At 40.2% G+C, this 23,618-nt stretch overlaps 3 protein-coding genes across 8 annotated transcripts; 1 reads left to right on the forward strand and 2 right to left on the reverse strand.

Moving 5' to 3' along the window:
* Nucleotides 1–2,494: 2,494 nt before the first annotated feature.
* On the forward strand, nt 2,495–12,265 carry LOC135651091 (glucuronokinase 1-like). Its single transcript, XM_065170886.1, has 6 exons — nt 2,495–2,777; nt 3,531–3,680; nt 7,030–7,218; nt 7,433–7,549; nt 9,170–9,330; nt 11,745–12,265. Exons 1-6 carry the CDS (start codon nt 2,565–2,567, stop codon nt 11,986–11,988), a joined length of 1,074 nt encoding a protein of 357 aa, XP_065026958.1. The 5' UTR covers nt 2,495–2,564; the 3' UTR covers nt 11,989–12,265.
* Nucleotides 12,266–12,412: 147 nt separating this feature from the next.
* On the reverse strand, nt 12,413–13,743 carry LOC135651100 (chalcone--flavanone isomerase-like). The gene is made up of 4 exons (XM_065170898.1): nt 13,486–13,743; nt 13,259–13,417; nt 12,880–13,103; nt 12,413–12,774 (listed from the first exon to the last, which is right to left on the reverse strand). Exons 1-4 carry the CDS (start codon nt 13,595–13,597, stop codon nt 12,559–12,561), a joined length of 711 nt encoding a protein of 236 aa, XP_065026970.1. The 5' UTR covers nt 13,598–13,743; the 3' UTR covers nt 12,413–12,558.
* Nucleotides 13,744–15,146: 1,403 nt separating this feature from the next.
* LOC135586634 (WRKY transcription factor SUSIBA2-like) lies at nt 15,147–19,612 on the reverse strand. 6 transcript variants are annotated; one of them, XM_065170910.1, is made up of 7 exons: nt 19,447–19,612; nt 18,581–18,711; nt 17,625–17,828; nt 17,389–17,532; nt 16,630–17,297; nt 15,934–16,092; nt 15,147–15,746 (listed from the first exon to the last, which is right to left on the reverse strand). In XM_065170910.1, the coding sequence occupies exons 3-7, from the start codon at nt 17,718–17,720 to the stop codon at nt 15,548–15,550; spliced, it is 1,266 nt and encodes a 421-aa protein (XP_065026982.1). In that variant the 5' UTR covers nt 17,721–17,828; nt 18,581–18,711; nt 19,447–19,612; the 3' UTR covers nt 15,147–15,547. The 6 variants fall into 6 exon arrangements, with proteins under 6 accessions (XP_065026982.1, XP_065027002.1, XP_065026976.1 ...); XM_065170930.1 differs by having other exon boundaries at nt 18,563–18,711; XM_065170904.1 differs by lacking the exon at nt 19,447–19,612 and adding an exon at nt 19,272–19,408.
* Nucleotides 19,613–23,618: the final 4,006 nt, after the last annotated feature.

Below are 23,618 nucleotides of genomic sequence, written 5' to 3' on the forward strand. Positions count from 1 at the left end.
GCAACATCATCTGCATGCTACTTAACAAATAGATCGTCATCATCTGCTATTGAGTTTAAGACCCTAGATGAAAAGTGGAGTGGATCCCCTACCTCTTATTCACATTTAAGATTTTTTTAATTATAAAGTATATATAAGGGTAAATGATGGTAAAGTAGAACCTAGGTAAAAAATGATGCATTTTTTTAGATTATCCATTAGGAGTAAAAAGTTTTAAAATATGATGCTTATTTTTTATGAATATGTGCTTTTGTGAAAGGATAAGTAAGAGGTTGTAAAAGATATAGATTCGATTGTATACTGAGTTTTGATTCTAAAATCATCAATTATCCTTGAAGAACTTGCCACCACTCATACATCTTTGGAAAATAAAAAAGAGGAAGAACCATAATAAGATGAGGAGGAGAAACCCTATAGCATTGCTCTGGAGCAACCACACAACATCTAAATCCAAAGTACACGAATGTCATCATCTAAGCACTCGCTATTGCTAAGGAGTCGCAAAGTGTAAAAAACTAACTTTTTCGTAGTCTAGACTCAAAGAAGTGGTATTAAGTAATGATAGAGTAGTTTCAATCGATATTGAAAAAATATACTTGGGAATTGGCGAAGCCTCTATAGGAAAATCTAGGGGCGACATCACAAACATAGTAGAAGAATATAAAATAAAAATTTCAGATTTACACAAAAAGATTCATCATAGTGCGAAGATTGGTATGCAAAAACCTATACGCATATAAGAAAAATGTGTTACCTAGGAAGATCGTATATCCTTGAAAACCTATAGATTTATGGGAGAGAACGAATGAGGTCAATTGTCCTCCTCTTTAGTAGTAATCCCGAATCTCCACACTAATTAGCTAAGGAGGAGAAGGGGAGAGGAGAATAGGAAGAGACAACTAAGAAGACCCAACTTATGGCTCTTTGGTTCCCTCCTATTTATAGATGTCCCCTATCAACTTAACATAATAGATCTTGCTCTATCGGATATTGGATCTCTATCCAACTACCCAAGCCTTTTAGATTAGTGGGTCTTTACCCAATAATCACTCATTGGCTCTTATTGGATCTCGTCCATATGATCCAATAATTCATGGGCTTATTGAATATCTAATAATATAGGGGCTTTAACAGATATCTCATATTCGAACCTCGTCGCAACACCTACCATATGTGTGTGACCATCTAGGCCCAATATCGAGCTGGCTGTGAGTCATATATGTTAGAACTCGTTTTGGCTCAATGAACTATTACTTCAATAATAATTCACTCAACTCATTGACTTACGAACATATTATGTCACTATGCTGCAGTCTCCAAACGATACAGGAGAATCTAATTTATTGGACCTGTTTATCCTTAATTACCATGTACATATAGTCCCTCATTCATCCAATATCCTAGATACTATATACCGGGTATGATGCTATTCGGCCAATACGGTTTTTGCTCGAGTCTCTTTCTCTCTCAATCCAAATGATCTTGGCCAAAGATTTGTCTGAGTAAAAACACATAGATATTCCTTTCATGATACCGAGATTAGATGATCCTTCATCGATACTTAAATAGTCCTCATAAGGTTGGCTATCACTCTTAATGACTGATTGTGCTAGATCTAAAACTTCCAGACCTATAAGTTTGATATCAAAGAGTGGAGTACTCATACAAGACATCCTTGGTGTCTAAGTCTAAGGACCAGATATACTATTATGACAACGGAATCGTTGCCTAATAATAAGATATCATTAGTTATCTAGCATTCTGTGAGCGAATTAATCAGTAAACTCATTCTATAATGAGTAACTATGAGATTAGTCAGCTCCATCGTATAGATGAGTGTACAATACACAAATTTATCCGATTATCTCGATATCGAAAATATACTAATAATAAAAAATAAAAATACGTACTATGTCATACATGTTATTATTAACGTGATTGACTTTTATGGCACCTATAAACTTTCCCAAGTTGATTGAGTGCAAGTAAATCTTGAAGATAAAAGGAAAGGAGCAACTATTATACTAGCTTGTTGACCATAGTCAAAGGTGATAAGAGAAGATGAGAGGAGAAAGCTATGAAGCGAGGAAGTCGTGAAAGAGAGAACTCACACTTCTCTGGCCTAAATCTGACCAATAACTGCTTCCTCCTCGTCTCCGACGTCCGGTCGTCGATCTCCGTCGTCGGTCGGCCAGTGTGATCGTGGCAGCTACCGTAGAGAAGAGGTAGTTGAGTGGTCAACCCTGGTAAACTCGGATCAATAGGTCAACTTTGATCGGTAGGCGTGATTCTGTAATTTCACGTATTGTTATTTTTAGGTAAATTTATAGATTTTTTCTGGGGCAGTGGTCGTCACGACTTTTAAGAGTCCAATTTTTTCTGGTCAACTCCCATCTCACTGTATGATTCAAATTTTTTAATAAGATTTTTTTTATCATTCGATTTTTTGACGACTCGATCTATATCATTCCACGTGCATGGCAGGTGTGGCAAATATATAATCGGCAGGCGGCTGGGCGGGATTGATCCGAAGGGCGACGACTGTAGTTTCTCTGGCGCAAACCATGGCGGCCCAGGGTTTCGTCTCAACCATCGAGCACAAGGCGTACGCCCGCATCGGACTCCTGGGGAACCCTAGCGATGTCTACTACGGTCGCACTATCTCCCTCTCGATCGGCAATTTCTGCGCCAACGTCCGCCTCGAGCCGTCCGCCGACCTCGTCATCCGCCCGCACCTCACTCATGATCTCGTTTCCTTTTCCTCGATCCACCATCTTGTACTCCTTCTCTTCCTCATCTCGTGTTTTCGGTCTTATTATATCTATAGATCTGTATTCGCGTCCTCTTTGTTTGCCAATCATTAAGATCCTCTTTCTTCAACTATGCGGTCAGTATTGGCGAATCTTTTTCACCAATAACCAAATTTGTCAACGAAAACGGAAAATGGAAGTATGGATTATTAACGAACCTTTTTTTTTTCATTCGCTCAAACTTAAAAAGTATAGATAAATTCAATGAACTTTTTTTTGACTGTTGTGGCATCTGACTTCTATAACCTTTACATGTTATATTTCATAGCACGTGCAATGTCTCTGGAGGATTCGGTTGCTCGGAGCCTCTGTGATGATGTTGGAAGTTGTAGAGGATGCTTCGGGTGCTTTTTTTCCTTGTGTTTCTTGGAATCGCTTGCCACAAGATTCTTACCGGGGGCTTTTTGTCCTTTTCATGCAAGATTCTTTCTATAGTTAAATCTTGGTTTATGTCAATTTCCAGAGACCAGCCTTTTCTAGGCCATGTATAAAGATTTGGATAATGGGGATGATGAGGATCGTTACCATCAATCAAGTTTCTTAATTCTTGGTTTACGCCACTGCTAATTGAATTTAACAAAGGATAATTTTTTGTTAAAATAAACTGTATTTTTTCTCAAGTTTGTCGAGTAAGAACTCTCCTTTTGCATCATATCATTGTGAAGATATTGTTTCTAATTTTCACCTGGATACAGACTCGTGATGGTATGTTCATTTCAGGTATGTCGTTTACAAAGTGAAGGTTACTATGGAGGGATGAGATTGCTGATGGCTATCTGTAAGGTTTTCTACAACTATTGCTCTGACAATAAAATTGAGCTAAAAGGAGGAAACTTCACTCTGTCTTATGAAACAAACATCCCTCGTCAGGTGAAGTTTTGGGGCCAATTTACATTTTGTAGGCCGTTCATACATATGGAATTGCTTAGTTTATATGGCTTTGTATTTTGGTAATCTATTGAACTTTTCAAGGAATTGGAGCATCTAACACTTTTTCTTCTTACACTTGAATGTAGAATTTTTAATATACATGTTGATCATCTCGTATCCTGCATCATCCCAGTTATTGGCAAAACTCTCCATCAATAGAACAATCAATGCGATGGGGTGTATGCTTAATTCTTAAGGACTGACCAATGCAACTCTTGTGTACAAGAATTGTTGTTTCGGGTACCGGACTCGTTTTGGAGATCTGTTGGACCGGTATGTACCGGTGTACCGACATATGGTATGCTAGTACATACTAGTGTTTCAGAGTGGAAGAAAAAATGGAGAAAAGGAAGGGGCGATGGGGGAAGAAGGAAGAAAGAAGAAGAGGAAGCGGTAGAGGAGGAAGAAGAAGAAGCGATGGACAAGGAGAAAGAAGAAGGAAGAAGAGGAAGAGGAGAAGAGGTGGGAGCGTACTTAGGAAGAAGAAGGAATGCAGTGGCAATGTCGAGTTAACAGCGGTGAAGCAGTCACGAAGCAGCGGCAGCAGCAAAGAACGTGAGAAGAGGGCTCATGTTTGCAAGCCCTAATTTCTATTTTAAGTTATTTTCTTATTTTAATGTCGAGTTGGATGGGCCCCGTTGCTTTTTTTATTTTTTAATTACTTTCACCGAACTAGATCGGGCTGCCCAAAACAGGGGTGATACATGTACCGACCCATGCCTGTACCAGTACATACCACCCATTTTGTACCGTTTTGAGATGTACAACAATCATTGCTTAGGTATACATACAACCAAGGTTTGAAATACTGTATCGACGTTTCGACATTCGTTCGGTACGATACGATATAGTATACCGAGCGGTATACTGTTCGGTATATCGCTCAGTATATATATATATATATATATATATATATATATATATATATATATATACATAAATAAATAAATAAATAAATATATATATATACATACATATATATGTAGTTTTGAATAATACCGCCCGTATCGGGCGGTACGTATCGGTCCGTCAGTTGACTAGTACATGGACGGTCCGTTACCGGATGGTGTATATATATATATATATATATATACACACACACATGGTTCATCTTACCGGTCCATATCGGTGTACCAATTAATTGTTGGTACGGTACATATCGAGCTGTACCGAGTCATACCGAGTGTACCGATACATAGTACATGGAGATGTACTGATGTATCGCCCATACTGGTCCCTTGTCGGATCAGTACATACCGTCGTACTGAGCGGTATGCTGTGGTATGACGAACCTTGATTTTACATTATATATTTGATATTCTGTGAACTAGTATACTTTCAGGCATTATCAGCTCATGATTATTAAACTCCTGGTTCATAAGCAACCTACAAGGTTTGGCATTGTTCCTATCAATGATCAAAATTCTAGTCATACTGATATATGGTCCGGCTCGTTTTTACTGGTCCAACCTCTAGGCAGTAAGCTGCATTACTGCCTACAGTGGTACCAGGTTTTATTGATTTGACTGGTTTTATCATTGGGTGGTTAGTGGAATCAGCTATACTGCCTGGTTTGTTATATACCTGCTGAATAAGCGGTTTTGGTTCAAAAACATAATTTACCTCTTGATTTCAGAAAAACCGCCCAGAAATCAGGTGATATTCTGACCTCTTGTATGATTCAGCTTTGAAACAGCTTAACCCAATCAGTTAACATCAAAAAGCAAGCATGATAGCAAGTTGCAGCCTGCCTGATATCTACAATTGTTGTGTTCATTGATCATTGAGCAACATGATGTTTTGAAAGGAAGACAAAAAGAAGATAAGAAGATGAGAAAGAGTAGGATCAAGAAAAAGTAGCTGATAGCAATCTGTAGTATGTTACATTATTTCTTCTTCATTTAAATTATATTGTTTTTTAACCAACCAGTAGAGGATGGTGTACTGGTTGGTACCACATGACCATGGTCTTGGTTCATATCACCTAATAAATTCATTTTTTTATGCAACAAAATAAACTTAGAATGAACCAAGATTAAAAATTAGGATTCTTTGAGTGCAAGACTGCCTTGTATAAACTAGTTCCAGATGGCTATGGCCTGACAATTATATGATGGTTTCCACCAGATTCATTTCCTGACATGTGTTATGTTTGATTCATGTTTGGAACCTAGGTGGTTTAATACATGATTTAGATTACTAGCTCGGTAGAAATTGGTATTATAAATTATAATATTCACCTATTGGCTTAGGTGAAGATCAATGTTATGTTTGCCACTCTTCACAAAAGTTGAACCAATGTCTTTAGCACCGGACCCTAATTTTCTCCTTTAACTTTATTGTGGCTTGAATGAATTGTTGGAAGCAAGGTTCGCAATACCGTACCGTATCGGTATTTCGACCTGGGCTCAGTACCGATATGGTACGGTATACCGAGCGGTACACCCAGGTGTGCCGAGTACTGTAGCACTGCTACAGTGCACCCGGACCAGTAACAGGCAGTCCGCGTACCGACAACCTATCGGACCGGTACATACCGCCCGTACCGGGCGGTATGGTTCGGTACAGCAGACCCTGGTTGGAAGTCTGAAAAAGGTAAACTTTGAACAACTATTAAAAATTAGTAAGGAGTTTGCACAAACTAGATGAGTAAACATGTCCTACTCAATTTAGATTCAATGTTAAAGGGCAAAATACCTCGTGCTATGACCTGGGAAAATGTTAAAACCACTATGACTTTTGAAAGTTGAAAACCTTGTAGGAAGAATTGCCAGTTCTTTCTGGGAGCTTCTTGTTCTCAAGTCACTTATCTGATAGAGGATATGCACTTTAGTTTCTTATGATGACTATTTGGAATTTATGGTAATAAGGATCAAACTCTGCAGTCTGGATCTTAAAATTATAGTCTGGATCACAGTGCAAACTGATCCATCCTACATATGATGTGCTGTATACTCTTACTGGAAGGTAGACCTTGGTGAAAGAATTTGAACTAAGAATTCTTTTGAAGATTGTTTCAGTATTGCTACTTAGAATATGGAAAGGGGTGATTTTATTCACTTGAAGACATTATGCAAATAGAAAAATGTCTGACTTGCAGCTTTAGTTGGATATATTATTAGTAAGCCTTATAGCACCCTACTTCCATAAAAAAATGCACTATTATCTTTCTAGTAGTAACAGAATTAATGATCATCAGCTGACAAAAAAAATTTAACCGTCAGCTAGATTTTATGCTTTGATGTTTTTTCGGACTGGGTTCTAATCTTAAGTTTTGTTTTCTTTACAGACTGGGCTTTCTGGTTCAAGTGCAATAGTTTGTGCTGCCCTTAACTGCCTCCTTGACTTCTTCAAAGTTAGACATCTTGTAAAAGTTGACATCAGACCTGAGTTGATTCTTAGTGCGGAAAAGGAACTTGGAATAGTTGCTGGTCTTCAAGATCGGGTTGTGCAGGTCTATGGAGGCCTTGTCTACATGGTATAGTAAATTTATGAACTTTTGTTAGATAAAAATCGTTTAAAAATTTAATGTATGTAAAGAATGGTTCCCTATTATCATGTACACATATTGTGACACCAATTTCTCTATACTTTTTGCCTATCTGCCCTAATATGTGCACTTTTTTGGATCTCTGCTTGTCTTTGCGTATTCGATTGACAAATGAACTTTATTCTCACAATTAAATTGGCAGGACTTCAACAAGGAACATATGGATAAACTGGGACATGGTTTGTACGTTCCCATGGATATTGGTCTTCTTCCTCCTCTCCATGTAATATATGCTGAGAATCCAAGTGACTCTGGGAAGGTTTGTTCAGTATAATATGTTTTGAATCCCACACTAAGCTAATTGTAGTTTATCTTGATATCTGCTGCTAGTAGATCTTAAGTGAGTGGAGCAGCTCTCCGTTAGATGAGATCTTTACAAAAATAAAAGTAAAAAATGCATAATTAATTTCAGTTTTTGACTTGTTACCTTATCCATTATATGCATATACTGAAGGAGCCATCATATTTTGCAATTTTGCATCTCTATCAAAATAAGATGATATAGATGTATAGTGGAATTTTTTGTTTAGTGTGTTATGATATTTAAATCTATGATTAATGAACAGAAAATTATTGGCCCCAGTAGAACAAATAAAATTCATAATTTTGTTCTTTGTCACCATCTTTACCTTGTCAGTCTTTCTTTTTTCATATAACTAAAATGACCTCAAATAATTTCAACTCAGAAGTGAACTTGTCAACTTTGCCTTGTCGAAAAGTTGAACACAAGGCAGAAGAAACATCACACTCAAAGTAAACCACTTTAGGTGAGAGAACCCTCCAAATGAGAAGCCATAGAAGTTTAAAAATGAAAGAATGTTGTCTACAGTAAATAATTGTTCCTTTTATAGCATGATGTGGTATTTTGGCGGTACAACTGCAATGCTAAATGTTGCTGAATGTACATTCAGCAACATTATAACAAGATTAGTGAATATGCCAGTTATACACAGCTGAATTTCACTTCCAAATCTCTATTATACCAATCAATACTTCGGTTTCTATCAGTTCAACGATTTGTTGTTATGCAGATCAGATAATTTTGTCCAGTCTGATCCAAAACCAAGCTAATTATCTCGTAATCTCATCACATCAGATTTATCAAGTAGTAACTTGATTGGTACCCAACTATATAGAGCAATAAGCCTATTACCCACTACTGCTACCTCCATACCCCTTTCATTCTTTTTCTTCTCTTTTTTTTTACTGTTCTTCAACCACTCCATTTTGCCTTCTCCTTCGCTGTTGGGCCACCATCTTCTTTGCTTTGCTGCTTCTCCTCCTTCAATACTCATTCCTTCACTATGTCGCTATCTCTCCCCTGGTACACATTATTGCTCCACCTCTGCTACACATTTGCATTGCCATGTCACCATTTCTTTTGCCGCATGGCGCAACTCCTGCCTCCTTTTCCTCCTCTTCTTACTTTTCTCTCTCCCTCTCTCTGCTAATCCAATTAGTTTCAACCAGTACCGACACTTTCTAAACTATACAGCAGTACCAAATCAATCCAGCCAAATGTCATAAGAAGTTTAGTTTGGTGGAATGACTTGCTTGATTACAATATGTATGTCAGTTTGATTTTCTGGTACCAAAATTTTGTTGGTTGCATTTTTTTCTATTATTGGCTAGTCTTGGATCTTCAGCATGTTTTTTGCTATATTATTCTTACATTCGCTGTCTTTTCTGCCTTCTTTTAGGTAATATTATTTTAAAACTGTGATATTACAATCTCCTCATCTGAGCCTTATATGAAGTAGCGTTCAAGAGTTTTCAAGTTGCAGCTGCCATATCATGTTAAATAAGCTAACAACTAGCAATTTAATTTTTTATTTGTTGCAACGTAATCATGGAACTGTAATTATAATTGGTGATATAGGTGCATAGCACTGTTCGCCAAAAGTGGCTAGATGGTGACAAGTTCATAAGATCTTCAATGGAAGAAGTAGGAGAGCTAGCCCTAGAGGGTCGTGAAGTTTTACTCCAAAAGAATTTCAAAGAACTTGCAATGTTGATGAATCGCAACTTTGATCTTCGAAGGTATGTGACTATGATAAGGACTTTATTATTGGTTTGTTTGCTTAATGGATCTATATTGTCTTGCAAATCTTTCCTCTAAATTTTCTGACTGGCAACTATGTACTGAGTGCACATTGTATGCCTAAGAATGTAAGGGACAAAATTTCCTCAAAACGAACAAAATTGTAAGAAACAATGAATGGTAAAAATGATCAATTATCCCTAAACTAAATAGGAACAACTGAAAGTTCTCATTCAAGTCAAATTTACTACTTAAGGTAGCAACCAATATATATTTTCTAGGATTAAAGCTCCTAACTTTGCTACTTTAATATATGGGGAAATAGAATCATCCACACAATATATATCGTAGTACTAAGCTACTAACCTGATATAGGGATTATAACACATGGACGGTTGTCAACATTTCATCTTCATCTGGTCAGCACCTAGTCACCTTCATGCAGCTAACATGTCTCTACCATCTGGCCCACATCCCGACCCAATTCAACCAACAAGTCATATAAGGCCAAAGACACCTTTGCATTATCGAGGGGTTCGACTCAACTTCACACAATTGGCCACACAACACCTACGGAAAGCTGACTCAGTAAGTCATTACCCCGCATTCCTCAGGTTTGACGAATTACTTCATGATCCCATTCATGACTGGATGATGCGCTTACCCATTCTTGGCATTAATCATGATCTCAGACTCAATAATTGTATTCCACACTATAAAAAAGCCTCCCCCCAAGTGTATCATCGGTCATCTGAGAGATTATGATACAAATTATGCCTTATTGATTCGGTATTTAATTGAATCCAAACTAACATAAGCATCGGAGGGTTTTTGTTGGACACGTCCCCCACCATAGTTTTGCAAGTTTCAACCCGAACATTCTCATCCAAAATCATCGCAACAAGACAGTCTCAGAAGTGGACTTCTATTGGCATCAAATCTCCATCCACATCGGACAATCAAAATCTGACTTAAAACTAATTTAATTACATAAATTAGAGAAAATGAACAAGGATGCCTTCAGGGCTGACCATGTTATAGATATGTTATTAACACCTCCAGTACTACTAAAACACTCTTTTGCTTGTTTGTTATAATAATTATGAGAATGAATCCAAACTTTCCCGGTTAAATAACTGGTCATTCCATCATCGTTAGGATCAATTGTTGTGTCACTCATCATTATTAGTGTTATACCTCTTAGGTACTACCTAGAATAATCTATCAATTTGTGTGAAGAAAATTAAATAGAAAACCCATTTGAGCTAATGGTATTTTTGTTAAACACTGTTCCAAGTTTTCTTTCAGTCTTAGTTGAACTTAACTCCTTAACGGAGCTCTGGGGTTGGATACCCTAATAAGTGGAAGGGTGGCTGCTTCAGCATTGTCAGTCTTAATCAAACATAGACTGTGGCTACGTTGTGCTTAAATGGCAATTGTCAACTCTCCTGTCTTTGGCTTTTTGTGCTCTCGAAGGATTTCAAGGTTGATCGCACTTTTGTTTCTTTACAAATTGGACATTGGTTGCTGGATCTCTTCTACGAACATCCCTAAGATCTGCTAGACTTATCCTACATTCAGGGGAATTCTCATTTTGAGTCCTCATATATTTCCTTCCAATCTTCATCAATTTTTCAAACATGCATCTCAAGCCTTGAAATAGCCTTCTTTGGCAGTACACTTGGCTATGCACTCCATAACAGGTCTCGCTCACTTCAGATCCCATTTGGTTCCAAATTATCGTGTCAATTTTGTAGTTGTAAGCTTGAGACAAGCTGGGAAGGTTATTTTTCATGGTTTGAGTAGGCTGCTCCAATTGGACCTTCACTAGTCCATCATTCTTCTCACCGTTAATGAGCATGACTTTAATGTTTCAGAGTTTCTTTGTAAACCACTTCTAACTTAGGACAAAATCAATACAATGACATCAATGCAGTAGAGGGTGAGAGAGATGGTCCTCACAGGAACTAATGAAAATGTTGATACATCTTGTAGCATACTCAATTACCATAAATATATTAAACCTGTTTAAGTAATGGGCATTCTTAAAATTGATTTTTCTTGAAAGTTTTTTATTTTGTTGCATATTTCCGGGACAGCTATTATTGTCTAGTCATCCCTGCATCACACTCTCTCACTTCATGTATCGGCCTGTTGAACTCTGGATGCTTACTTGCAGACATGTACTATTATACTTTGCAGTGATTCACCTTTACTGTTCCATAAGGAGTTATCCAGAGGGGAATATAATAAAGAAAATTAGAAATATATGTTATGTAGATCCACATTAGTTAGGATTGGACTATCTCAATGTTCTTTGTTTATGAAAGATGGTTATTAGGGGTTGTACATCTTTTCGTTCAATGCTGCTAATGGAATACGACCTTGCCTTTATCTTTGTGATCTGACCCAGGCAAATGTTCGGAGACGATGTTCTAGGTTCTCTCAACATCAAGATGGTTGAGGTAGCTCGGAGTGTCGGGGCTGCATGTAAATTTACAGGTAGTGGAGGAGCCGTGGTGGCTTTCTGCCCTGAAGGACCTGCTCAAATAAAAAATCTGGAGGCGGCTTGCACGAAGGCTGGGCTTAAGATGCAACAGGTTGTAGTTGTACCTTCTGTTCTTCAAGATGAAGATTTGAAAAACTGGTCCCAGTGATTGATTGGAGCCCCGAAGCTGCAACCATTGGAGGAGTCTTGCACGATGGCTGGGTTTAAGATGCAACAGGTTGTAGTTGTGCCTTGTTTTCTTCAACATGAAGATTTGCAAACTTGGTCCCAGTGATTGGAGCCTGGAAACTGCAGTCTTTTCAAGTCGTGTTATGAAGAGATAAATATGAAGTAGGATACAACTATGAAGAGATGGGATATGCGTATTGTTTCGTTTTCGTTTCATAATTGATGCCTACCAGAGGAGAAAAGCTATTCGCGAGCTATGTTCTGTCAGGTTGCATATCAACAGGTCACTTTAATCCTCGATTTATTTTCTTCGTCCAAGCGTAAATTGCCTATTGATCTCTCTTCATCATTGTAAATTAATCTGACAATATGATTACCCATGATGAAATTTGAGCACTTAACCGTACACATAGGTAGACTAGTGTTCTTTATTACTTAATGAAGTTCTACTTTCTGAAAGAAATGTAAAGAGAACTCAAGCATGGCCTCAGACATGAGGCCATCACTGCCACTCATACTGGACTGACTCCTTTTAGACGATCAGACTCGCTTAGACGATAACAGCTACAGGATTCACCAGCTTGGTCTCTTCTGCCTCGCAGTGTTGCTTCAGGAGCTCCGAGAACCGCAGTGCCAGGCTCCTTTTCGCTCCAGGGGAGACGCCATGCTCACCGATGATGGACTCCAAAATCCCCTGGCTGAGAGGTTGGTTCTGTATCATGGCGATCCCTGCCTCCGGCATCGACCCGTCCTTGGAGAATGCGATCTGCAGCATGATCGTAAGAAGAGAATGAGATGTAGGACATACGAAGGGAATGAGAGATGTGCGGGCAGAGAGAGAGAGAGAGAGAGAGAGAGAGAGAGAACCTACAAGGAGAGAGTCAGAAGGGGCATGAGTGAAGAGAATGGAGGAGCCGGGAGGGAAGGTCTCGGCCCTGAAAGCCTCTTTGAACTGCTCCAAGGCCGCGCCATCTGCTTCGGCGTAGACTCCGGCCGCCTTCCACTGTGCAGTGCAGTTCTCTGACACCTTCTCCGCGTACTGCTGCCCGGTCAGTGGCTTCAGCAGCGTCACTCTCGTGAATTTCTCAAATGGACCTGTCTCCATGGATTTCAGAACCAACGCGAGAATTCTATACTAAATATTTATGCTAATATCTCATGTGCTTCACAAGAATAACGACTCTAATGCCCGTACGATCCGCTTCCTTCTGCGATATATATATATATATATATATATAAAGTCGTCTGACCTCCGAAGATGTCTCGGAAAAATTCGACGGCGCCATCGAGCTCGTCGGCACTCTTCCCCTTCCACTTGCTGGCAAGCGACTGCACCGCAGCATCCTCGAGGTAGACGCCGATGGCCGTGAAGGCGACGAACCTGCCTTCGATCTCCAGGCCCCGAACACCTGCGTGACACCGGTTCACGTCAGCAGCCAAGACGGGGAGAGCAAGTACTGCCGAGGGTGGAGCAGACCTGCGCCACCGAGGAAGTGGGCCTTCGTGGAACCGGGTGGCGTGACCACCGGAGGGAAGACGACGCCTTCGACCTCGAGCATGGGCAACGGAGACCCTGTTCCACCGCTCATTTTATGCTTCGGCCTCTTCTTCGCCGTCGAAGTGATTCGAGATGGAAGGAGGATCCCGACTATATAGACAGAGCACTGACTGGCGCAGATTAAGATAAATAAACACCCACAGCTTTAGCTCACAATAACCATTGTGCCACCGATGACCGGAGATTCCTCTAACCGGCCGCACGTCACACCTTACAAGAACTTCCAGAGTGTTTGGCTTCGTCGATCACGTTTGCACCGACAATATTTAAAACCTGATCACGCTGCAGCCAACAATATTATACACCGCTAGGTCCGAGCCGACACCCGAACCTGCCGTTCTTCGTAGGGTCTAGAGATCGGTCGCGATACCTAACGCTACTTGGAGATTGCCATAGAAAAACATTATAATTTGTCAGACATCGCGTGTGGCGTGTTTGTGATTCGTGGTGCAGAACAGGGCAGAGAAGGGGTTTGGTGGGAAGGCAATTAGGTGGTGGTCACGAGTCACGAGGATGACCGACGGGTCCGAGAGGACAAGTGGAAGCGACCGCAAGCGTTGCTGGGATGGAGAAGGAGACGGGCCTTAAAAGAAGGAAATATTAGGCGGACTCTTTCTCGGGAGTTAATGCAGATGGATCCTGAAATCCTGGGCCTTTTTTTTTTTTTTCATTTTTAACCCATTAAGAAAAATCATGCAGCAGTTAGGTAGGTGAGTGACCCATTAATTACTACCCCGATTGCGATTGCGTCTTGTTTACATTCTTGGGAATGATTTTGGAAATTGGACCACCTCATAAAAGCGACACCGTCGAGCTTACAGCTTACTCGTTTCAACATAGTAATACGCTTTTCTTCTTCTACAATTCTACACCGTCCGTATTCAGATCGTGCAGGAAGTCTCGACAGCAATCGACTGTCCGTCAAACAAAGCAAATGTTCATTCGGCACCGCAACTCTTGTTCTATTTGGGGGATGTTACTTTTTGTGTAAGGTTGTGATAATTCATCATAACAATGTGAAAGCTGCCTGATTGCTCCAAGGATTCCTTGGTTTAGGGTTTAGGTTAAGCCAAAGTAGTTGCATCGTGAGGAATGAAATGTTGAAGGAGACAGTGGAATACGCCAACGTTATCTGTTCGACCTCCGAAGTTGACCGATCTTATGTTTCTGAATAGGTACGAGAGCTGTTCTTCTTATACAAGAAGCTCACACGGTCAACCACTGCGCGAAGGAAAAACTCGTCATCGATATATGAAGAGAATTGCTTGTTTTCTTACTTGTTATACAAATTGGTGACCCTATTCTCATTGACCATCATCCCCTGAAGTAGATATTGGAGCAAATGAATAACACAAACGAAGTAGATCTTGAAGTTATTATGATCTCATCACAATTCAATTCGAAGCAAGTTCATAAAAACACTTCGGGGACCGGGCGTTCGAAAAGGAGTCGTCGATCATCAGGTGCTTTTCGGCAAGGACAGTAGTTAATCTCGCATGCATCGGAAGTTCCCTTAACCCACCTTAGTCGGTAACCCAAGAGGAGCTCAAAACAGCTCCCAGTCGGTGAATGAATGAATGTACGGGAACTTTGACTTCTTTATTGCTAGAACTTTGGGTAGAAAAGGCTGAACTGAAACTGAAAGACGAGACAAAAAAAAAAAATGCAATCGATATGAATATTCGGCAAAAGAGAAGGTTCATAAATTTGATGTTGCTTCAGGCTTGCTTCTCCACTTTCAGTTTCACAGGAAAGATAGCAGAGCTTGAGAGCAGCCACTGGTCACCTCATCACCGAGAATACCACTGAAACTTAATGCATCGTAAATGGTAGAGTGCTCCCTTGAGGCAATCGATGGCTTGATCCGAAGTAGTCCTTCGGAACATGACCAGTTATCATCAACAAGCACCGAAGCCCTCCCCGAGCAGACGTTTACCCGTGAGAGTTTTATTTTTCTTTGCTTTCCTTTTTGCCTCCGGTGCTACTGAAAGTTATGATCGGAGGAGCCGTTAAACCCTTCTTCGGTATCGGGGTCGGAAGCACCGAAATTGATCTTTCTTTCTGGCATCTCATGATTGTGCTTTCCCTCGTACGTGGTGACATAATAACCGGAATCATCCGAAGCCCTCTCCACATACTTGCGCACATTGCATTTGGTGCTGGTGCATCTGTAGTAACTTCTGCGAGTACCAGTTCTTTATTCCAGAGCAGGTTCTCACAAATTAAACTTTTTTTTTTCTTTTCTTGTGATTGTAATAAGCAGATTTAAGTTTGTGATCATCAGAGCTCAGTGAGACGGATAAAAAGCGTTTTTCCTCGAAAAGTAAAGAAACAGAGAGATCGAAAAAGAAGTACGATGTTACCTACCTTGGATAAGTATTTCCCTTCACGAGTTTCTGTCCGTACTTTCTCCAGCGGAAGCCATCGCCAGGGATATCACACTCCATGGCGGTCAGCGTAATTGGATCAGCCTCTGCACCATCTTCCGTAACGCTGTTTGCTCCGCTATATGGATCCTCGTTCTTCCTAAAGATGCACAAGAGTTCATCAGGTGGACGACCTATCGGAGTCAATAATCTTCAGTATCTCCGAACCCAAAACATGTTTCAACTATTTCTTATTATACCAAAGATAAGTGGCGAAGGTGAAATTTTAGTCACCGATTTGCATTTTTCCTCTCCTCAGTTTATCTTTCTAAGCTTTACTGGAGCCTACACACCCTTGCGAGTATTATTCCAACAGTTGTAGTTTAGGGCTCATTGGAAATTTTCTCACCATACCAACATCTAAGACTTGTGATCGAGGCATTTTCACCATAATTTCGAACAAGTGGTGGGTTTTATTAAATTCATTTCATCAATTTTCTCATCTAGTGGGTGGATGTGTCATCGATTGTTGACATGAGTCGAAGATGTGAAAGTGGATAAATCATACATATTATGTGGACAAATCAAGATCAGAAACTATCGTCATCATAGCGAGCAAAAAAGAGGCATTGTAATATGGCACTATCACAACGAGTTTGATCAGTTTCGAATACAAGAAGATTCATGGAGTGCGTACCTTCTCTTGCAGTCAAGCTTGTCGGAGGCCATGCTAGCTGCTCTGCTTCTGCTTCCCACCTTCCCAATCTGAGTGCTAGCGTCGGTGTTGTTATCGCTGCTATCGTAGGTGGTGGCGATAAAAGACTCGTGGGAGAAGTGCACCCGCCCGGCATAGGTGGGAATCCCAGCCAAGCTGGGTTCGTTTTGCTCATCCACGCTCGTAGCAGAGACCTTCACCTCTGACACGGAACTACCCCACGATGGATTACTGCCAGCCTCTCGTCCGGCCTCCTCGGAGACGAAGGCCTGGCCTTGCGAGCCCGAGGAGAGTTTCCTGGGAGGCAGAGGCTTGGGATGGTTGTGTTCCCCGTTGTAGACAATCTCGGCTATCTGCCCTTCCAACGATCTCTCCACTTTCTTCTTCACAGGGCACGCAGGGTGCGTGCATTTGTAGTAACTTCTCGGGGATTCGCTCCCTTTTACTTGCTTTTGCCCGTACTTTCGCCAATTGTATCCATCGTACGAAGGTCGATCTCCGCAGCCCGTTGGCTGCTGCTGATTTTTCAGATCAGACCGTGAACAACTCTGTCGACGGCTGGCGACGTAATCTGGTTTTGCTTGCTCCACAACTACAGCTGGTTGTTGATAGTTTCTTGTTGGCTTTTGACGAATGGCATCGGGATTTTCCTGATCCAAATCAGTGAAGTACCGTTTACATCCATCCATTTTAACTAGTCAGGGGGAGGTGAATCGAAACGTATAGAGGAATCCAACTGACCAGATTCGCCAAGAGTGCAGCGGTGGCCCTCGACACAACCTTCGCGGTAGGTTTGTAGAGGATGTTTAGCGGAGAATCCGCTTGCAGAGTCGTCATGCACAACTTTTCCGATAAACGAGAGGCGGCTGATTCTGATACATCATCCTGCAGAGCGAGGTTTGTCACCAAGAACCAGAAGGTGTAAATACAGATTCCAAAATCCATGAATCGAAAAGAAAAGGCGCTCTTGAACTCACGGCGGGCGAGACAGCTTTAGCTGCGCGATCGTTCGATGTTGGATCAAATTTCATAGCCTTCGGTTTGATGGCAAAAGAAGATGAAGGAGAACTCATGGCGGACGCCGACCACGGGAAAGAAGCTGAAAATTCGGAAAGGTTCTGACGCTACAGGTCTCGCGATATCATTCTTCTTCTCATCTCGCATTTCCCACCTGCATCAAACTGGAAATATCCAGCATCTTCTAGCTTCAGGAATCCAGTAGGAGCCAGGAGCCGAGCAAGAGACCTCGACGGTTCGAGATCACAAGCAACTAAAATTATAGATCGAGAAAGCGCTATTCAGAATTCAATGTGTTAATACAGTCTAATCGAGGATTCGGAGAAACGCTGGTCCTTCCAAGTCCAGAAGCGGGATTTCTGTTTGCAAGTTCCTTCCTGCAGATTCACAGGATATCTTACCCTCAAACTTCTCATGCTTTCTATTTTTCGAAAGAAAATTTTCTATCAACGTTTCGTAAAATCTTCTTGTTTTGGGTCGAAACTGAAAAAGCCATTTCATGATGTCTCCCGCAAGCGTAATGAATCCTAAACCATGCTATTCAAGTATTAAGGTATGAATGTTAGGATCGTTCGTGCAACCCAAGCTTGAAACCAAATCTACAAGCTTGAGATTGTAGATTAAGTTGGCAACTTGAACTTGGGACGTTCAGATAATGTATGATTCTAATAATTGCACATATCTGCTGCACAGAAAGCATATATCAGACTCCACTCAGGCCGAAGATAGAAAGCTCCAACATTTCTGAACTCTAAGTTTTTCACATCAACGCCGCATGAACACGCACAGAGAGAAGAAGGCGGGGGAAAAAATTAAAGACAAATGAGTAAATAAAAGCCGTTGGAAGAAGACGCCATAAGGAAAGAGGAGTCTAACAGAGGAAAAGAATCCAACATACCAAAGTCACGTTACGTACCGATCGAAGAGAGTCCCGGAGACCTTTTCTTAAGGAAGCGTAACCAAAACCCCCTCGCAGCTTTAAGATGAGAACAGGGAGCGAGGAGGACGAACTCCAGATAGGCATCCACAGCGGCGAGAAATCATAATCTGATGAACACTTGCGTCATTCACGTGCCATCAACCACAAAACAAAAGTTGCAATGCTCGAGTATACACGTCGAGAAAGGAGAAGAGATAAAAGCGTCTAGCTTTAGTTAACTTGTGTCAAGACACAAAGGAAGGAGAAAAGAGAAAGGGACTCGTGAATGGATGCTTAAGCGGAGAGGAGACTGGTAGTGGTGCTGAGAAAGGAAGGCTGCTGGAGAAAAAGCTACCGAAAGGGCCAAAACAACCACCAGTTGAAATGCATGAAACCATAATGAAGAACGTTAGGTTTGAAAGAAGACAAGTTGTAGTATGAAACCATTGGGCTTGGATCCACTATTTCGTGACATATGACGTCGGCTAGAATTAATGTAGTCTTCTCTAAATTCAGATGGTCACGTACTTACTTGGTCCAGAGTTTAGGGCTGAACATCAAAAAGAAGACTGGGAGAGAAGATAGATAGGGAATAGGAAAGCAAGTAAAAAGAGTTCGGCAGGTCCTCTCTCTTCCGGCAGCAGAACTTAAAAAAGGATAAAAATTGAAGCAAGTAAAGGAAGATCACCGTAGATCGATGTTCTAAAGAATCCTCTTCCACGGAAGAGAGATCGACCATGTCTTCTCTTTCTGCTTTATTTCCCTACAAACGGATTAAGGTCGGCGGGTGGGTGGAACAGTCCGTTATGCTCCGGCCTCAGCTTTATTACCGCACAACACATCCAGCATAAGGAAGTAATTACCTCGTCAGTTGCACTCTTACAGAAATTAATGTGTTGGAAGTTCTCACAACGGCATAAACCGCGTGCTCTTCTTTCGCTCTTGCTGAAGGTTTCTTTCTGGGAGACGTGATTAGGGCTTCACTTTTGGGGCAGAGAACACGAGGACCAGCTCTAAAGCGAGGGATTCCGGAGAAGTAGATAAGAACGATGATGGGAATGGCCCCCTCCCCCAGGAATTGACGAATGAGTTAGGTGGGAAAGTTTGGTGGGAGAGGCGGTGACAGAAAAAGGAACGACCGGGGACGTCAGAAGCCTGCACGTCCACAGCGCCTTGGAAGATGATGATGAAAGCCAAAACCGAGCGAAAGACCTCCGGTTCGCCATCAGACACAGGAAAAAGGGAAATCTATGGCATGCTGTTTTCGGACGTGCGTGAGACAGCCGCGGGGGGTGGTATGGTTCGGAAGATAGGCCGCATGCAACGTGCCACCGAATCCAAGTTCCCATGGCCTCGTGTGATGAATTGTCGCGACCAAATCGTGGAAGGGGTGCGCGCGTGCGAGGAGTCGGAATCGAGCATTTTGTCAAAGCATAATTAGATCCTCAAAGTTAATCTTCTCAAGATAATAATTACCGATGAGGTTTTTCCTTCCTCGTTCAGAACTTTCTACAAGAAAATCGATATCAAATAATGCCCTCCTTCCATCAGAGTTGCTTCACGATAACGGTGATTTCATGTAGGGTTCATTCCTTTGTAAAATGACTAAGATATCCTTATTGTCAGAAAAAAAAAAAGTGGCTTCACGTAGAGATCCAATAAGGATGATGAATCGATTCTTACAATGTTTCTAAATGGACTTTCAATGTTTTTGGTTACTGAGTTGTAACATTACAATGATGTTAAAGAATATGGTAACTAAAGTTCAATTAGTTCAAATTCCTATCAATCTTATTGTAAATTTTAAGGTTTCATAAAATGATAAACATAAAGGATGACATTAATTTTGAACTTAGCCTTAAATTTAGGGGGGGGAGCGATGTGGTGTGTGTGTATGTGTATATTAGAAATTCTTATAATATTTATGTTTATTTATTATTAAATAGTGATGAAAATAATTATTAGACATTACCTGACTACAATATTTTTATTTTTAAATTGACTTATAGTATTTTTGGTTACTTCAAAAAAAAATATTGTAACTCTTTTCAATAACATGTAACTAGTTCAAATCATCAACCTTAATTATCAATGTCATTGTAGAAGCAAAATACCTTCTTTTTTTTTTTTAGTGTTAGAGAGGTTTGTGACATATTGATGTAGGATAAATAACAACATACATATTTTTTATAATATAGGATAAAATAGAAAAATATAATGATAAAATAATAAAAAATAAAAGAGATAATTATCCGACTCAATTAACAATCACTCATACATAATTTATGAAAAAGAACTCAATTTATTGATTCAATTTATATTTAAGAGAAAAATTATAGTTATATCAAATCATATGTTTATTATTTTTTCAAAAACATAATATTCTTGATTTGATTTGACTAATTCAGACTTTTGCCAATCATTCAAATATTCAAGATTTGAAATACTCGATCATAATCATAATTTGCTTACTTTTCTTTTTTTTTTTGAGTAATCTAGGAAACTAAATTAAAATTATTCCAAATATTATCAAGTGTCAACTTATAATATGCACAAAATAACTTATAATCTAATTAAAGTTATTAAATAAGAAATAATTTAAATTGGTTCCACATCATATATTTTAAATTAAACCATGTCAAATCCTTATATTTTTCATACTTAAGTTTATATATTTTGGATAACCTTATAATATTTATGTTTATCGATTATGAATATAGAAAAGACAACATTTCTCCTTATGGATGTAGAATGCCTTTTGCTGGCCATACGAAACGAAACTGAATTCTAGAAAAACTTTGATTATAGACTCAAACCAAGTAAGAGAATCAAATGTTAGGTTAGATGTTGATTGACATGTCAAAGAATGAACTTTGTGCCATGAGTTCGGGCATCGAACTGGAAAGATCGGGTATTGTGTCAAAAAGATCAGATGCTACGAAAGGTCAACATGCCAATGGATCAGACAATACACCAAATGAAAGTATAATACGCTAAAGGTTAATACAAAATGTCAAACGAGTAGATAACATGTCGAACAACATGCTAAAGGCTTTTAGATTATAATTAGAGTTGTTAAGTCTGGATCAAAGTCATTTATAATCTAATTGATTTGATTTTGGAGCATAATCTATGCCAACTTGATTAGAAGTATATTGGTTCTGAATCAGGACTGAATTGGACATGTTGAAAGGCTAATTCAGTAACCTAGAATTGAGTTAGGTGGTGGTACCACCTCGGCAGATGGTGGTACCATTAGAGCCTGGATTCTTAGGCTGTTAGGCGATGGTATCGCCAAATTGTCAAGCAGTGGTACCATCCTAGCAAGCGATGGTACCGCCAGAGCCCAGGTTCCTAGGCTTTGTCAAGCAGTGATACCACCTGCTGTAAGTAGTAGTACCATTAGTACCTCAAAATTCTGATTATTTAATTTTTTGGCTTCATTTTTGAAATTATTTGGGATCTATAAATACTCTACTCATGCTTGGTCGATGAAGCAAGAAAAGAGTAAGAATTCTTAAGGATAGAAGTGTTGTAAACTCTTTTGAAAAGTATTGAGTCCCTTCTTTCTTGAGTTTAGAAGTCATTCTAAGAGAGGTGTGAGATTTTATTGTAAAAGAGAGGCATAAAAGTTCTTTCTTAAAAAGATAAAGAGTTGTAATAAGGGTGGTTGATCTTCACCCAATGAAAATAAGATCGGTAATGAAAACTAGTGGCATCGAGGGAAGAGGAATCAAGAGTAGACACAGGTCGGGACGACCGAACTACTATAAATCTAGTTTGTACTTCTCTTTATTAGGAACAAGTCGGCACTAAGAGGGGGGGGGGGGGGAGTGAATTAGTGTAGCGGTAAATTACGTTGGTTTCACTCTTTCGTACATTAAAAATCGAACTCGGAAAGATAGCTTGAAATCTCGTTCGTAAATGAAGTGAATGCAGTAGGCAAGTAAAGATTCAATTTGCAATAATATAAATTACTCAAATATAAAAACGTAAACCAGAGAAGAACATGCCAATTTTATAGTGGTTCGGTCGTCGTGACCTACATCCACTCCTCCGATTCCTCTTCCATCGAGACCACCGGCATCCACTATCGATCTTTCTTTAATAGGCGAAGATCAACCTCCTTACACCCCTCTTCTCCTTTTACTGGGTTTAGGAGATAACCCTACAAGCATACACACTCATCTCTAAACAGAATTCTAACACTTAGACTGGAGGAGGATTCTCACAAGAGATTTCTACAACGTTTTTCCCTTTTTAAATTCTCTATGGTTATGTTGTTAACCAGGGATGAGAGGGGTATTTATAGGCTTCAAGTTGATTCAAACTTGGAGCCTAAAAAGGTCTCATCCTAGGTTTCCTGGGTACTGGCGGTACCACCGTCGTTCTTGGGTGGTACTATCGTCGTAGGATCTGGTACTGGGCAGTACCACCGTTGGCAGGATTATTGCCAGTGGTACCATCGCCCAGCCTAGGCGGTACCACCACCTAGAAATCTTGGGGTGTTGTTCCCTAAGCTGTCACGGACTTAGCTGGATTTGTCTAAGTCGTGCGGCACCCTTACGTATCCGTCCGCAAAGGTCAGCCTCCCCGAAGCCTCCCATTGTCCCTTAGGACCAACAAAAGAGAGACCGGGTTAGAGAGAACACCTCAATCGGGATCCACAAGCAAACATCTCTGAAAAACACTTCATAGATAATACAAATTACAAACAGACTTTACAAGCTATGAACAGTTGCACAACAAAGGGTAAAATGATCACCGAAAATCTCTCGCACGTGTCCACATGACACAACCTTTATTTACAAGCCTAAAGAGGCCACCAACTTAACTAAAATGGGACTATTACGCCTTCGACCGCCCCTCTACATGCTGTACAAGGCATGAATATGCCAAAAGACACGGACATACATAAGCATTACATCAAACATCCTGTTTAGAAGTTTGTCTGTGACATTCTCCCTCACTTATTCCTTTGACGTCCTCGTTGAAGCCCTTGTCGACACTGTAACTCCTCGTCTTTACTGAGTCT

The sequence above is a fragment of the Musa acuminata genome, chromosome BXJ1-4 (genome assembly GCF_036884655.1).
Source record: "Musa acuminata AAA Group cultivar baxijiao chromosome BXJ1-4, Cavendish_Baxijiao_AAA, whole genome shotgun sequence".
NCBI lineage: Eukaryota > Viridiplantae > Streptophyta > Magnoliopsida > Zingiberales > Musaceae > Musa > Musa acuminata.

Coding starts and splice junctions, on each gene's coding strand:
- LOC135651091 (XM_065170886.1), top strand. CDS start 2,565: ATGGCGGCCCAGGGTTTCGTCTCAACCATCGAGCACAAGGCGTACGCC. Junction 7,550..9,169: donor ATCCAAGTGACTCTGGGAAG/GTTTGTTCAGTA, acceptor TTGGTGATATAG/GTGCATAGCACTGTTCGCCA. Junction 9,331..11,744: donor CGCAACTTTGATCTTCGAAG/GTATGTGACTAT, acceptor GATCTGACCCAG/GCAAATGTTCGGAGACGATG.
- LOC135651100 (XM_065170898.1), bottom strand. CDS start 13,597: ATGAGCGGTGGAACAGGGTCTCCGTTGCCCATGCTCGAGGTCGAAGGC. Junction 13,418..13,485: donor CCACTTCCTCGGTGGCGCAG/GTCTGCTCCACC, acceptor GGTGTCACGCAG/GTGTTCGGGGCCTGGAGATC. Junction 13,104..13,258: donor TTTCCGAGACATCTTCGGAG/GTCAGACGACTT, acceptor CCATGGAGACAG/GTCCATTTGAGAAATTCACG.
- LOC135586634 (XM_065170910.1), bottom strand. CDS start 17,720: ATGAGTTCTCCTTCATCTTCTTTTGCCATCAAACCGAAGGCTATGAAA. Junction 17,533..17,624: donor CTAAAGCTGTCTCGCCCGCC/GTGAGTTCAAGA, acceptor CTCGCTCTGCAG/GATGATGTATCAGAATCAGC. Junction 17,298..17,388: donor CTGCACTCTTGGCGAATCTG/GTCAGTTGGATT, acceptor GATTTGGATCAG/GAAAATCCCGATGCCATTCG.